General features: G+C 44.6%; 1 protein-coding gene across 1 annotated transcript in view; it reads left to right on the forward strand.

Moving 5' to 3' along the window:
• The window catches only part of LOC126092861 (facilitated trehalose transporter Tret1-like), a 70,080-nt gene that overhangs the window by 36,730 nt on the left and 15,807 nt on the right, over positions 1 to 17,543 (forward strand). The window contains exon 3 of the mRNA XM_049908591.1: positions 9,963 to 10,256. Within this exon, the coding sequence (XP_049764548.1) occupies positions 9,963 to 10,256 (294 nt within the window). The remainder of the gene's footprint in view (positions 1 to 9,962; positions 10,257 to 17,543) is intronic.

Genomic DNA, 17,543 nt, shown 5'->3' on the forward strand with positions numbered 1-17,543 from the left:
GACCAGGGTTGAAAATTATTAAATTACTAAAACCGCTATTAAAAAATAGGGGTTGGTGGTAGAAGGATGAAAATTTAGGGTTGCGTGTATTTTGTAATGCCACATCATAAAAAATAAAAAGTTCTGTCCAAAAAGTAAGAAAAAATTTTTTGGGGTGGACCACCCTTATCACTTAGGGCCATGAAAAATAGATCACGACCGATTCTCAGACCTACCAAATATACATGTCAAAATCAGAATCGATCGAGTCGTTTCGGAGCAGTATGCAAGTAACACTGTGACACGAGGATTTTACACATAAGGATATTGTGTCCGTTGCAGAAGATAGACTTCTCGTAAACGGTGATCTAAGAGCCCACCACGTAGTTGGGAAAGAAGACGCCGGCTGTTGAGGATAGTCCTGCACCGCAGATCACTTGCGAAATCGAGTCTCCTGCGTCATCCGATCAAGACATAGACAGGGAAAAAGCTCCACAGGCGCAAAGATGCGATCTGGTGCCCGGATCATAGAGACTCGCCACTTGCGCGAGTTCCACCAGCGCCACGGGCGGCGCTGAGGATGAAGATATTGACTTCGCCTCGGCCAAATGCCGGACGAGTACAATCCGCTAACGACCGGACGACAACGGACAGAAACCTACTCCGAAGACAGAAGAACAGTTCTCGCCCAATTGGTTACAGATCATCGTGTAGCTGACTTAGACAGGGAACATCGATTAGTGGACTTCTACGAGGTGCATTCAAGTTCTAAGGCCTCCGATTTTTTTTCTAATCAACTACTCACCCTAAATCGATGAAACTGGCGTTACTTCTCGACGTAATCGCCCTGCAGACGTACACATTTTTCACAACGCTGACGCCATGATTCCATGGCAGCGGCGAAGGCTTCTTTAGGAGTCTGTTTTGACCACTGGAAAATCGCTGAGGCAATAGCAGCACGGCTGGTGAATGTGCGGCCATGGAGAGTGTCTTTCATTGTTGGAAAAAGCCAAAAGTCACTAGGAGCTAGGTCAGGTGAGTAGGGAGCATGAGGAATCATTTCAAAGTTGTTATCACGAAGAAACTGTTGCGTAACCTTAGCTCGATGTGCGGGTGCGTTGTCTTGGTGAAACAGCACACGCGCAGCCCTTTCCGGACGTTTTTGTTGCAGTGCAGGAAGGAATTTGTTCTTCAAAACATTTTCGTAGGATGCACCTGTTACCGTAGTGCCCTTTGGAACGCAATGGGTAACGATTACGCCCTCGCTGTCCCAGAACATGAACACCATCATTTTTTCAGCACTGGCGGTTACCCGAAATTTTTTTGGTTGCGGTGAATCTGTGTGCTTCCATTGAGCTGACTGGCGCTTTGTTTTTGGATTGAAAAATGGCATCCACGTCTCATCCATTGACACAACCGACGAAAAGAAAGTTCTATTCGTGCTGTCGTTGCACGTCAACATTGCTTGGCAACATGCCACACGGGCAGCCGTGTGGTCGTCTGTCAGCATTCGTGGCACCCACCTGGATGACACTTTTCGCATTTTCAGGTCGTCATGCAGGATTGTGTGCAGAGAACCCACAGAAATGCCAACTCTGGAGGCGATCTGTTCAAAAGTCATTCGGCGATCCCCCAAAACAATTCTCTCCGCTTTCTCGATCGTGTCGTCAGACCGGCTTGTGCGGGCCCGAGGTTGTTTCGGTTTGTTGTCACACGATGTTCTGCCTTCATTAAACTGTCGCACCCACGAACGCACTTTCGACGCATCCTTAACTCCATCACCTCATGTCTCCTTCACCTGTCGATGAATTTCAATTGGTTTCACACCACGCAAATTCAGAAAACGAATGATTGCACGCTGTTCAAGTAAGGAAAACGTCGCCATTTTAAGTATTTAAAACAGTTCTCATTCTCGCCGCTGGCGGTAAAATTCCATCTGCCGTATGGTGCTGCCATCTCTGGGACGTATTGACAATGAACGCGGCCTCATTTTAAAACAATGCGCATGTCTCTATCTCTTTCCAGTCCGGAGAAAAAAAATTGGAGGCCTTAGAACTTGAATGCACCTCGTAGAAGTGAAGAGGCAGATTCTGTAAATTGCATTTGCATTTTACTGTGAAGCTTACTTAAGATTATTTTCAATTAGCCGTCGAGGACTTTTATGTGTTGTGTTACATGCAGTGCTGCAAACTTCATTATTCAAAGTCACAAAGATAAGTAAACCTTTTTAACTCATTTGTGTGACTTTATTACTAATTTGTTGGCTTGTTGTAGAATCTTCGTTCTCCTATCCTATTACCTGACCCTTGGGCATAGCTGTGCAATAGTGAAAGGGATAAATTGTCCCGGTGTACTGCACCAGAAGCCGTTTCACGAACTCAGAAACTCGGCCTACCGTAACAACAGTGGCAAGTCGGCCTCCACAGTAGTAGCGACGAAGCCTTTACAAAACTGGTGACGAGGGTTTACGAAAGAGTCCTAAGCATCGTGTAGTATCGGCTACGAGCAAAAGAGCAGCGCTGTCCGAAAGAAGCTGAGCACCTGTAGCCATGGTGCTCGATTTGTGGACGTTAAGGCTGTGGTGTCACAGCAAGACACCACACTTGCTAGGTGGTAGCCTTTAAATCGGCCGCGGTCCGTTAGTATACGTCGGAACCGCGTGTCGCCACTATAAGTGATTGCAGACCGAGCGCCGCCACACGGCAGGTCTAGAGAGACTTCCTAGCACTCGCCCTAGTTGTACAGCCGACTTTGCTAGCGATGGTTCACTGACAAAATACGCTCTCATTTGCCGAGACGATAGCTAGCATAGCATTCAGCTACGTCATTTGCTACGACCTAGCAAGGCGCCATTACCAGTTACTATTGATGCTGTAAAACATGTACCCTCAAGAGCGATGTTCACCATTTATGGATTAAAGTTTAGCATTCCACAGCTACGTCCTTTTTTGCTAGTCTAATTTCCTTGACCTGTTCCAGACCTCACGCCAGCCTGCGTGAGCTAAAACGCGTACCTTTCGGCTTCCTCTCACACCGGGTTGGCTCTCTTGCCAATCCATAACAAAGGCAGCTACCAGATGCTTAGCCGTAGGTGGTAACCATACCAGTCACTCCCTGACCTCAGCACCGCTACGCAGAACAATGACGAGATCGTCCACATAAATAATACATGGTCACCGAGAGACATCCCAGAGAGGCGTTGACAGAGGCCGCAAAGCAACAGTTGCTTGGCGAAAGCATACAACCGTGCACAGAGCGGGCAGCCGTGACGCACTGATCGACGTATCGAGATGGGAAAAGCGAGAAGGCCATTGTAGAGTACAAGGGACGTAGCTCCGCGAAGGATCCGCGTTCCGACGGCGACGGTAGTACCAGGGTATTCCGCATTGTGGAATACCCCTTCTAGATAGTAGGGATTGGCCCGATCGATTGTCTGGCTGAAGTCAAGAGCTGCCAAAAGTCCAGTCATACGACAAGCGCGAGCAAGAGCGATTACGTCCTGATGGCGACAGAGGGCAGTACGGATGTTGTTAGCACCTCTTTCAAGTTCGATCGGGAGAAACCACGTACCGAGCTGTCCGTTTACGCCGCGCAGCTAACAGTCGGGTAAAAATCCCTGTGTCGCTATTGAGTAACGTCAAGGGGAGGTGACTGCAAATCCGTGAGGTACCCCGAGGCTTGTGGATGGGGATGAGTAAACCATCGAGGAAACCGTCTGGAATTAGCATGAAATGTGACATAAGGTCCTGACAAATTTCCGTCCACACTGGCGCCTGAAGGGGACGAAATGTCTAATAAAACTCCAGTGGAAGCTCATCAGGGCCAGGCGACCTTTTCGTAGACCAAGTCTGGAGCAATTAGACCACGAGCTGCGTACTGTCTTTGGACTGAATTATGACCTTTGTACTATATATTGATTGTGTATATCATACTCCCCTAAGGGACTGAGCCTGTGGTGGTTGTTTGCTGTTAATATCAAGAACGTACATGTTACCACACTTTTTTTTCGATCGCGTCAATTCTGTGAAACAATTTCTGTAATAATTCGTCACATGACATGGTTGATGTTGCCGTATTTGGCAAAGATTTATGTTCGACTAATTGACGTACATTAAGTAAGTAGCCGATGCTTCAAACATTTTTGCACCTACTTTCATATTGTAAGATTGCAAGAAGTAACGAATTTGTACTATCCTGATTTGCATCTTGCAGTATTTCCTGCGAAATTAGTAGCCAGTAGCCAGCATAAAATTGTAAATTTATGGTAAGGTCCTATGGGACCAACCTGCTGAGGTCATCGATCCCTAGGTTACCTTAAAGTAACTTACGTTAAGGACAAAACACATAACCATCCCCCAGGGAGCCGAGCGAACCGGGGCTAGGCGCCTCCCCCGCGCGGCTAGCCAGTAGAGACTAAATAAGCTGTAGTACTGTTGGGACAAACAACGATTCTATCCAAATACACAGCCGGAAAATGTTACTGCACGTGGAAAGAAGATGTCGACCTTAATCAAAAATGGTTCAAATGGCTCTGAGCACTATGGGACTCAACATCTTAGGTCATAAGTCCCCTAGAACTTAGAACTACTTAAACCTAACTAACCTAAGGACATCACACACACCCATGCCCGAGGCAGGATTCGAACCTGCGACCGTAGCAGTCCCGCGGTTCCGGACTGCAGCGCCAGAACCGCTAGCGCCCTTAATCCGATGACGACATATACTACCTGGGGGACAGCAGATGTACACTACTAGCCATTAAAATTGCATCACCAAGAAGAAATGCAGGTGATAAACGGGTATTCATTGGACAAATGTATTATACTAGAACTGACATGTGATTACATATTCACGCAATTTGGGTGCACAGATCCTGAGAAATCAGTACCCAGAACAACCATCTCTGGCCGTAACAACGGCCCTGACACGCCTGGGCATTGAGTCAAACAGAGCTTGGATGGCATGTAAAGGTACATCTGCCCATGCAGCTTCAACACGATACCACAGTTCATCAAGAGTAGTGACTGGCGTATTGTGACGAACCAGTTGCCCGGCCACCATTGACCAGACGTTTTCAATTGGTGAGAGATCTGGAGAATGTGCTGGCCAGGCCAGTAGTCGAACATTTTCTGTATCCAGAAAGGCCCGTACAGGACCTGCAACATGCGGTCGTGCATTATCCTGCTAAAATGTAGAGTTTCGCAGGGATCGAATGAAGGGTAGAGCCACGGGTCGTAATACATCTGAAATGTAACGTCCACTGTTCAAAGTGCCGTCAATGCGAACAAGAGTTGACCGAGACGCGTAACCAATGGCACCCCATACCATCACGCCGGGTGATACGCCAGTATCGCGATGACGAATACACGCTTCCAATGTGCGTTTACCGCGATGTCGCCAAACACGGATGCGACCATCACGATGTTGTAAAAAGAACCTGGATTCATCCGAAAAAATTACGTTTTGCCATTCGTGCACCCAGGTTCGTTGTTGAGTACACCATCCCAGGCGATCCTGTTCGTGCTGATGGTTGTTGTCTTGCAAACGTCCCCATCTGTTGACTCGGGGATCGAGACGTGGTTGCACGATTCGTTAAAGCCATGCGGATAAGATGCCTGTCATGTCAACTGCTAGTGATACGAGGCCGTTGGGATCCAGCACGGCGTTCCGTATTACCCTCCTGAACCCACTGATTCCATATTCTGCTAACAGTCATTGGATCTCGACGAACGGGAGCAGCAATGTCGTGATATGATAAACCGCAACGGCGATAGGCTACAGTCCGACCTTTATCAAAGTCTGAAACGTGATGGTACGCATTTATCCTCCTTACACGAGGCATCACAACAACGTTTCACCAGGCAACGCCGGTCAACTGCTGTTTGTGTATGAGAAATCGGTTGGAAACGTTCCTCATGTCAGCACGTTGTAGATGCCGCCACCGGTGCCAACCTTGTGTGAATGAATTTCATATCACAGCATCTTCTTCCTGTCGGTTAAATTTCGCGTCTGTAGCACGTCATCTTCGTGGTGTAGCAATTTTAATGGCCAGTAGTGTACTAGTAATGGTTTCTACGTCGTCTGCTAACAGACAGCGTAGTGGTATAGCTATCTGAGTGCCATATGTGTCTATCCTTTAATATGGACTGTTCACAGTGAGAGGGATCAGTGTGGCGCTAACGTGTGAAGCAAGCAGGCAACCATGCCGTGGCGACTCGTGGTTCCTTCAGCCAAATGAGCGAGTTTGGAAGGTGTGAAATTATGGCCTTCCGAGTGGCGGAATTGTCTTTTCGGAGAATTGCTACGCATGTTCGACGTGCTGCGCCAGTTGTGCAACAGTACTGATATCGCTGGTCACGTGAACATACACACACTCACAGACGAATTTTGGACGACCACACAGCACAGACGCCCGCCAGAATGGTCATACTGTAATGGGAGCAGTGGCAGATCGTAGAGCTAGCTTGTGAACTCGGACGTGTTTACACGACCTGTTGCGAACTTACTGGCAGTGGGGCAACAGGTGCGCACCCCTCTAGCTCGTCTTCCACTCGCGTCACAGCGTCAATCGGCATGGCTCGACTGGCGCCGTCAGAGGATCACTTGGGGGATGGAATGAGCGCCGTGGTCTTCAGCAAAAAAAGTGGATTCTGCCTGCATGCAAGAGATGGCCATGTTCGCGTGCGACATAGACCTGGCGAGCGCTGCCTCCTGGAATGCACTCGTCCAAGACACACTAGACCCATCCCAGGTTTTATGGACAGGGTTGCGACAAGCTACAACCTTTGGTGTTTCTGGAGGAGACGCTAAACAGCGCTCCATACGTGCAGAGTGTTATTAGACCCGTTCTTTTGCCAGAAGGTGGTGTGTTTTTTCAACAGGATAATGCTCGCCCACACACTGTCCATGAAACTCAAATTGCACTGCGAGACGTGCAGCACCTTCTCCGGCAACCAAGATCTCTGGACTTGTCTCCAATATAGCAGGTGAGGATATGATGGGAAGAGAAGTGACACATGCGACTCGGCGACCGACATCTCTTACAGGACTGCATGAACAGATCGAGCACGGGTGGCATAACGTATCCCAGGACAGTATTCGACAACTGAACGATCGACTGGATACCGGTCAATGCCTGCAGTGTCACGCTTGAAGGTTACACTACGTGCTAAATTTGGTATTTCAGCAAGGGCCGATACCTGGCACCTCGTAACTGCTTGTGCTGTAAGGTGTCTGGCAAATCCAACACCTTCCATGAAAACCCTGACATGGTAGCAAATCCGGAAATATGTCACATAGCTCTGAATAAATCCTGACATTAAATTAACCAAAGTAATACGATCAATGAGTGAGGAAATGGAATACCACAGACGAACACAAGAACATCTAAATGCATGTCATTCCTTCCCACCGTTAAACAGATGCAGTTCCGAGGGGAGAAACGAGAACAGAACCCGAGAGCAGAGCCGTGTAGGCTAGAAGGCCCTACGATAAGAGCGGGACAATAGGACACCCTCATCTCCAGCCGACCGCCAAGAGGTCCATCCCCTAGCCCCAGTTAAAAGATAGAGCCCTCTAGAAGAACAATATAGATATTACGATAACACTAAAAGGGTCACACCAGCTGCAAGTTTTAGTGTGAGACTATACGCATCTCTGTTACATAGTAAACATTAAAAGCATTACCCCACCATGAAAAGTATAACGTTTCTGATTGGATAGACAGAACTTTTGTAGGCGGAGCTTAAGGTTAACATTGAGACGCTGATTGGTCAGTTGAAAACAAAGCCAGATACCTTTTTCTTAAACCAACTTCGGTAGACAGTAGTAAGGATAAGTTCGAGACAGTTGCTACCGAGACAGCGAGGTGTGTAGAGCTGCGCCGCCAGCCGCCCCTGACGCTGCCTAACCACCTACAAGGTAATGAACGCACGCGATGCCGCATAAGAGCGCATAAGGCTTCACTCAGAACTGCAGAAGTCTCATCTGTTACATCCCCTTTTTACGTAATACTAGTGTTGATTGTCAATTAAACTTCATGGTATTCACATTTGCTATTTGAAGTTAAAATCTGAAACGTGATGATTTTTCTGTTATATAATTACGGAGAAGCCACATCAGCCACTGTAATTTACTAGTTAAATAAGTAATTAAAGATAATTGAGGGTCACTGTAGACTATTTTTAATAGTTTTCTCTTTTATGAAACTTAATTTAAACCTAGATTATAGATGTGAATGGCATAGGTCATCCATTGATCCATTATAGAACTTGGAAATCCATTCAGAGAATATTCGTTCAGATTTTTGTTGAATGCAGTTGGTTTTTATCATCCTGTATTAAAATATTTCCTTTTATCAATAGTACAATTTATAAACAATGCTTTGTGAGTAGAATAAAAATTCTGATGGTAAACTTAACTGCTTTTTCGATGGTATTTTACCAGCTAACTAAAAATAGGAAAGGCTTGAACCCCTTCCACTAAATTTAGTTAGTGTTAAGATTGTTTTACAGAGAGTGCAGTGGAGCTGATGCTGAAATCATTAAGTATTTGATTATATCATCGCTAGTCTCACTGAACTCTACATGTCATGTGTGGTCTGGCGTCTCCTTACCAGCAACAGGTCTCGGGTTCAAACTAGTCAGTTCCCGACGCTCATAGCGTCGTTGCGTGAAAGTGGTAGGAAGACACGACTTAGAACAAACAGACAGCACGCAGAATGTTAGAGTGCTATTGACGTATAAATGTAATCATTTCGTATTAACAGAATCTTCCGTCGGTTCTTGGTAGAACAACATTATAATAATAAATGAAAAGCACCAGCCAGTGTCCCATGTACTTCACTTAGCAAACAAAGGCCATAAACTCAACCTGTTGGAAGCCCTGGAAATTAACAAACATCTTGCTCACAGTCCAGATCTCATCCTAAATGACCAGACGCAACTCAACACTTCCCCTCTCCTAAACTTCATATAATCATCTTTGTTGTTCATTACTTCCCACACTCTCTCTTCCTACATATTCCCATTTTCCTGTAGTCATTAAGTTGTTTTATTTGTTGCAGTTGTCTTTGTATTCCACATATGCTGTAGTTTCAATAGTTAAGGGTTTGCTTTTAACTTGTACTTGTATTACTGTCCATGTTTAACTCCCCTTGTAGTTGTCTCATCAAATACTGTTCATATTTTACTTTGCTCATTTATTTAATGTAAACTGGTATACAGCCACTGCTTTGATTATAATGTTAATGTTAAAATGCAGTACCACCACACTCTCAAACTGTAGGTTCCCTCAAACACCTCAATTTTCCTGCATTTATTAATTTCTGTTTATCGTATTGATATGGCTTAAGTTCCTCGTGTATTCTGTATTTTCATTGACAACTGTCTCTTCTTTTTTAATTGGTTGTGTATCACTCTCCATGTTTCATACCTCTTGATGCAGCCTTGCCTAGTACTAATTTTATCTTATTTCAATAGTTTTGTTTATCAATAGAAACTGTTATGTAGGCATGCTATTCTTATTTTGTGCTATAGGTTTTCCTGTCAACTCCATTGTTATTTATGTACTGTTCAGTTTTTACTATTTCATTGCAAAGATGTTACTCACTGTATGTTTCTACTTCACTCTAGATGTGTTAATTCTCTTCCAATGTTGTCCGCTAACATTTAACTTCTTTGGTGATAATACTCAGTAAATGCCTGAAGATGGCCTTGTAAGCCGAAAACCGGTTAGCAATAAAAGTAATATTGTAGAACAAAAGCAAACTGGTGCTTTTAATTTATTATTGTAATCATTTCGTGTACTCTATAGGAACTGTTGCAACAATAAATCTTGAGTGAATTGGAAACATATAAAAGGGTGTAGTAATTGTTTTCCTGCAGTGTATTTACAGGCTACCACTTGGAGAATCGTTTATCAACATCATAACGTCACACAATTTATTAGGATTTTCTGAGAAGGTGGTATGTTCTGTGTCGAAGGCGCTGAGGTGGCTGCGCCGTGGAATCTCAGATGAGCAGGTGGAGCGTGAGATGGAACGCATTCGGGTGTCCTTGGCTGGACACGGCACCCAGGATGGCGGCGCCGGACGCGTCACGCTTAAGGAGATCTGTTCCAGAGCCCCGCTCAAGGGCTTCGCCAACGTCGCCACCCTCGGGGCCAATATGCAGCTATGCGGCTCCTTAGCTGTGCTGAACTATGCCGTCATGATGTTCGATGAGGCCGGCGGATCTGTGCCTTCCGAGGTGGCAACAATTATTCTAGGTGCGCTGCAGGTACGTTACGTAGCTCAGTACGTGAGGCAGTCTACGCGTGCAACGTTTCCCTTTTAAGTTAACGATATTTGTCAAACTTCATTGTAGAAGACCATCAGATGTTTATTTTTATATTATTTTTATACTCCACGCTACCGGTTTCGATCAACGGACAGACAAAATCCTTAAAGTGCACAGCTCACAATATATCGACAAAATAAAAATTAGGGCCTTAAATAACGCAGTAATTAATTACAAAGCGTACCCAGCTTGTCACTGTAACATTTGAAGTAAACAACTTCGACGTAGATAGAAAGACTTAGCTTCTGTTTTAACAAAGAATCTGAAAAAGTCATAGATATGTAGGAGACGCACACAAGACGATCGTACATCTCAGACTGAAGAAGGCTGTAACGGACTTGTAGTAAAAAAAATCAAATAGCTATTTGACTATTTACATTATTAAAAGATAGATGTGATACAAGATTAATTAATTGTACTTATCGTTGTACTTGTTTGAGATCCCACTGTTCACATATTCCTTTGATTGATATGATTAAAAAACACTAGTTTCCTAAAATCCACTTTAAACACGACATGTAACCTTAAAGGATATTAACTCCATCTTTTCGTATTTACTTTTTATTAACTTGACATTGCATGTTTTGTAAATATTTCTATGTCGACACATGTCACTTTACTGTAATCGTTTTCATGATTGTGCTTTGTTGACACCGTTTGTTAAGTACATTTTTCGTTAAGTTTACATCGTTGTTACATCGATGTTCTCCAAAACACTCCAAAGCCCTCACATGTACCTGCGATATGTACACATGATCGATGCTACAGCTATAGACACTGTCTTACCGTCTTTGTCCAAGATTCACAACGATTTGAATTCGATCTTTGCCGTTAATTTTTTTTCAGTAAGTCCGTTACAGTTTTCTTCATTTTGAAATGTCTTATCGTCTTATGTGCGTGCCCTGTATAACCATATCTTTTGGAGATGAGTTTTTCCAACAGAAGCTACGTTTGTGTACCTGCATCGAAGTTGTTTACTTCATATGTGGTCGTGATAAGCTGGTTACGCTTTGTAAATAATTGCTATGTTATTTAACGTCATAATTTTTATTTTGTCAACATATTGTGACCTATGCACTTCAACGGTTTTGTCTGTCCGTTAGGTTTCAGCTTGATAATGGTCTAGTGATCGAATCCGGTAGCATTGAGTATAAAAAAAAAAACATCTGACGATCATCTACAATGGAGTTTCACAATTATTTGACAGATCTAAAGTCCCACCTCATCACAAATCTAATCATCAGTATTTTATTTGGTGTGACGCCTTCCTCAGTCGCCTCTTACCACAGGTTAAACATTACATCTCTACATAACAACTACACCAAACATCGTCCGCAATATGTTGCTCTTAAACAACTCTTAGTCTGCACTAGGCGAATTTTTCCGATAATCGAAAACGTGAGGCAGAACAAAAAGCCGGCCGTAGTGGCCGGAACCGAGCGACCGCTACGGTCGCAGGTTCGAAACCTGCCGTGGACATGGATGTGTGTGATGTCCTTAGGTTAGTTAGGTTTAATTAGTTCTAAGTTCTAGGCGACTGATGACCTCAGAAGTTAAGTCGCATAGTGCTCAGAGCCATTTGAACCATTTTTGAACCAGAACAAAAATAATGGGAAGAGGGGGGGGGGTGGAATAGGAGCGGGACAAAAATAAGGAATGAAATAATAAGCAATCAATTGCATAAAAGAAATTTAGATTTCCAAACTGGTTGCCTAATATTTCATTATATACGACTACAATTGCCGAAGATGAATAAAATAGTAACAATAAGAAAATAAGATGTAGGGAATGGTTTAAAAGACCTTAAAATAGGGAGACAGTAGAGGCACACCGACGGAAAAAGCTGCAACATAAAGAAGGAGTTGTGTGACATAGACGAAAGTTAGTAGGCGTGTTTCTACATCTGAAAGATGATGTCTGTTCAAATTTCAAGCCAGACCCATTAGAGGAGATAGTAGCGCCACTATGAGGAAGCAAATCATGTTTGCTTCAAACTGACGCTGTAGCAGTCGTGAGCGTTAGTTACCTTCTAGACAGGACGCGGTGAGTCGACAATCAAGAATGTCTTTAAGGCGATAAAGACGCAATTATCAGCACCTCACTGAGGTTGAACGATGCCGTGTAATAGGCCTACGAGAAGCTGGATGTTCCTTCTGTGATACTGCGGAAAGACTTTGCAGGAACGTAGCCACTGTATGTGATTGCTAGTAGTGGTGGTCACGAGAACGTAAGGTCGCAAGATGATCTGGGCCCGCATGGCCACACAGCACTACGGAGAGGGAAGACATTCATGTTCCGCGTGTGGCTGTGCCGCATCGTACTGAATCTGCAGCAGCAATCTGAGCAGCATTTGGAACCACAATGACAGAATCGGTTAATTCAAGGTTAGCTTCAAGCCAGACCCCCTGAACCCTGCATTCCACTGGTCTCAAATCACCGCCGTTTGTGGTTTCGTTGGTCTCAAGCTAGGGTTCGCTGGAGGGCACGGTGGAGGTCTGTTGTGTTTCCTCATGAAAAGTGTCAGTGATAGCCATGAGTTGATTAGGAGGAGGCCAGTTGAGAATTTGTACCTAACCCGTCCGCTTGTTAGACACACAGGTAACAGTCTTAAGTGTCATTTCGTATGGCACGGGATCGCTCTCGTTGTTATTCCACGCACCCTCACTGCAAAATTGTAAGTCAGTCTGGTGATTCGATTAGCATTGGTGCCATTCATGAACGGCGTTCAAGGGGTGTTTTCCAACAGGATAACGCTCGTTCACTTAACGCTGTTGTAACCCAACATGTTCTGAAGGGTGTGTACATGTTGCTATGGCCTGCTCTATCAGCAGATCGAACACAGATATGGCATATCATAGGACAACAACTCCAGTGTCATCGACAAACAGCATTAACCGTCCCTGTACTGACTCACCAAGAGCAAGCGGCATAGAATTACACCGCACGAACTGGTACCCGACAACTGTGCAACACAATCTGTGCTGCGATTTTTCTGTTGGTTTATACGGAAAGGAATCATGAGGAATTTTGTATAGCGCTCTGAGGAGCAGCACTTCCGTAAGACCTAGGTCTCTCTCTTGTGTGCACATCCTTTTTTCTTGTGCTTGTGCGGTTCTAGGCGCTTCAGTCTGGAACCGCGTGATCGCTACGGTCGCAGGTTCGAATCCTGCCTCGGGCATGGATGTGTGTGATGTCCTTAGGTTAATTAGGTTTAAGTAGTTCTAAGTTCTAGGGGACTGATGACCATAGATGTTAAGTCCCATAGTGCTCAGATCCATTTGAACCATTTTTCTTGTGCTTGGCTTAAAAAAGAAGCCACTCTCGTTATGCCAAATGATCTAACGCAAGCGTAAAGAGTGTACACTGTCTGATCAAAAATATCTGAACGCTTATTACTGGACATTAACGTGAGGTGTGCGCTCCCTTTGTGTTTATGATGGCTTGAATTCTGCTGCGGACACTTTCAGTGGCCTGTCTCAATGTCTGTTGAGGAATCGCAGTCCATTCTTCCTAAAGAGCCGAAACCACAGAAGTTTAGGACGTTAGGGTCTGAATCAAAGTCGGCGTTGTAATTCATCCCAAAGGTGTTCCATCAGGTTCCGTTCGGGAGTCTCTGGCGGCCACTTCATTTCAGGAATGTTATTCTCCACAAATCATTGCCTCATACGTGCTGTATTATGACATGGTGCATTCTCGGAATGATCAAATAATCATCGTGTGCCAATTATTCCTCTACCGTACGGTGTACACAATTCTACAAGTTGTATCGATATTCTACTACATTTACCGTTTTCTTAAGGGCAATAAGGGGATCACACCATGACCAACCTTCCGTATCCCGATCTCTTTCGTATTTCATTGCTGCCACTGTGCAGGATGGCTAGTAAATGTCCTTACTCATTTGCCACTTACAAGCCCTTCCATTGGACTGTAATAAGGAATAACGTGATTCATCAACACAAATAATTTATTTCCATTCACCCACTGCCCAATGGCGTCACTCTTTGTATCATTATAAGCTACGGTTAAAATTGACTACATATACAGGGTCATCCATTGATCGTGACAGGGCCAAATATCTCCCGAAATAAGCGTCAAACGAAAAAACTACAAAGAGCGAAACTTGTCTAGCTTGAAGGGGGAAACCAGATGGCGCTATGGTTGGCCCGCTAGACGCCGCTGCCATAGGTCAAACGGATATCGACTGCATTTTTTAAAAAATAGGAACCCCCACTTTTTATTACATATTCCTGTAGTACGTAAATAAAAATGAATGTTTTAGTTGGACCACTTTACTCGCTTTGTGATAGATGGCGCTGTAATAGTCTCAAACATATGGCTCACAATTTTAGGCGAACAGTTAGTAACAGGTAGGTTTTTTAAATTAAAATACAGAATGTAGGTACGTTTGAACATTTCGGTTGTTCCAACGTGATATATGTACCTTTGAGAACTTATCAATTCTGAGAACGCATGTTGTTACAGCGTGATTACCTGGAAATACCACATTAATGAAATAAATGCTCAAAATGATGTCCGTCAACCTCAATGCATTTGGCAATACGTGTAACGACATTCCTCTCAACAGCGAGTAGTTCGCCTTCCGTAATGTTCGCACATGCATTGAAAATGCGCTGACGCATGTTGTCAGGCGTTGTCGGTTGATCACGATGGCAAATATCTTTCAACTTTCCCCACAGAAAGAAATCCGGGGACGTCAAATCCGGTGAACGTGCGGGCCACTGAATGGTGCTACGACGACCAATCCAACTGTCATGAAATATGCTATTCACGCTTCAACCGCACGTGAGCTATGTGCCGGACATCCATCATGTTGGAAGTACATCGCCATTCTGTCATGCTGTGAAACATCTTATAGTAACATCGGTAGAACATTACGTAGGAAATCAGCATATATTGCACCATTTACATTGCCATCGATAAAATGGGGGCCAATTATCCATACAATACGATACAATAACCCCCCAAGGTCGCTGATATTCCACTTGTCGCAGCCATCGTGGATTTTCGTTGCCCAATAGTGCATATTGTGCCGGCTTACGTTACCGCTGTTGCTGAATGACGTTTCGTTGCTAAATAGAACGCGTGCAAAAAACCTGTCATCGTCCCGTAATTTCTCTTGTGCCCAGTGGCAGAACTGTACACGACGTTCAAAGTCGTCGCCATGCAATTCCTGGTGCATAGGAATATGGTACGGGTGCAATCGATGTTGATGTAGCATTCTCAACACCGACGTTTTTGAGATTCCCGATTCTCGCGCAATTTGTCTGCTACTGATGTGCGGATTAGCCGCGACGGCTGCTAAAACACCTACTTGGGCATCATCATTTGTTGCAGGTCGTGGTTGACGTTTCACATGTGGCTGAACACTTCCTGTTTCCTTAAATAACGTAACTATCCGGCGAACGGTCCGGTCACTTAGATGATGTCGTCCAGGATACCGACCAGCATGCTTAGCACACGCCCGTTGGGCATTTTGATCACAATAGCCATACATCAACACGATATCGACATTTTCCGCAATTGGTAAACGGTCCATTTTAACACGGGTAATGTATCATGCAGCAAATACCGTCCGCACTGGCGCGATGTTACGTGATACCACGTACTTATACGTTTGTGATTATTACAGCGCCATCTATCACAAAGCGAAAAAGGTAGTCCGACTGAAACATTCATATTTCTTTACGTACTACACGAATATGTAAATAAAATGGGGTTTCTATTTTAAAAAACGCAGTTGATATCCGTTTGACCTATGGCAGCGCCATCTAGCGAGCCAACCATAACGCCATCTGGTTTCCCCCTTCAAACTAGACGAGTTTCGTTCTTTGTAGTTTTTTCGTTTGGTGCTTATTTCGTGATATATTTGTCCCGGTCACTATCAATGGACTACCCTGTATAATATACAATGGCCGGGTGCTTCCTGTCGGATGATTCAAGTGGCATCCTGGAGACATTTACGCTGGTAGCTCAGAAGTCCGATGCGAGAGCCGACTTGGAGCCCACAAGCGAGGCAAATATGAGTCGCTCCAGCGGGTGGGTTAGTCATAAGCTCATGTGTGTGCGCGATCGTTTTGCAGCTAAGTTGTGAAGCCGTACTTGGTCGGGAATCTCGCTTCCATCTGCAGTCAGTTTCTTATATTTGTTGCGATCGTCAAAGCGTAGTGAAGGTCTTCCACGAGGTCTCTATGCTACTGCTATTTCACTGCGTACTGTGAACCGGGGCAGACGGGAGTGGTCCACGCGATGCAGATGTCCTAACCACCGCAGACGACTTTGCTTCAGCGTGGCAGTGATACTGTGTTGTTTTGCAGTTTTCAGAACCAAATCATTTGTCGCACGATCCTTCCATGATATTCCCAATACGCGCCGTAAGCACCGTAGGTGAAAGGCGTTGAGCATTCGTTCCGTTCCTGTTTGGCATACGATGTCCAAGTGTCAGCTCCATACATGAGAGTACTCAGCACACAATATTGATCCACAAGAATTTTTGTCGACAATGTGAGATGTCTGTTATCCCATACACGTGTGCGGAACTTCCCGAAAGTACTGGCAGCTTTTCTTATTCGTGCATTTATCTCCTCATCCAGGGAGAGATCTTCTGTCATTATTGAACTAAGATAGCAGAACTTACCGAGTACCTTCAACAAGGAGGATCTGTGTATCCTTGTGCCATGACAGCTGTCTTCTTTACGTTTATAGCAATGGAGAAGAGCTTGCATGCAGTAGAGAATTTATCCATAAGCTCTTGCAGATCGTCTTGAGTGTGCGCTACAAATGCAGCATCGTCAGCAAATAAAAGGCTATTTACAATTAAGTCTTCTCGGAAGCGCTTGGATCTGAGTAGAGAAATGTTGTAGAGCTCCCCATCAGCTCTGGTATATAGACGAATGCCCAGATTAATTTCACCAAAAGCAACTTTGAGGAGTGCTGAGAAGAAGGTATTGATCAGAGTGGGAGCCAATACGCGACCCCTCTTCTCACAGCAAATGGGCCAGATGTGATTTCGTCGAAGACCACAGCACCTTCCGTATCTTCTTGAAAATCCGTTATCATCTTTAAGAGCTTTGGAGGACACCCTGTCTTCAAAAGTACTGCATGCAGTCCTTCGCTGATGACTGTGGCGAAAGCCTTTTATGGGTCGATAAAGGCAATGAACAAAGGGGTTTTCCGCTCCCGGCAATTATCCTGAATTTGTCGGAG

The sequence above is a fragment of the Schistocerca cancellata genome, chromosome 7, assembly GCF_023864275.1.
Source record: "Schistocerca cancellata isolate TAMUIC-IGC-003103 chromosome 7, iqSchCanc2.1, whole genome shotgun sequence".
In the NCBI taxonomy this organism is placed as follows: Eukaryota; Metazoa; Arthropoda; class Insecta; order Orthoptera; family Acrididae; genus Schistocerca; species Schistocerca cancellata.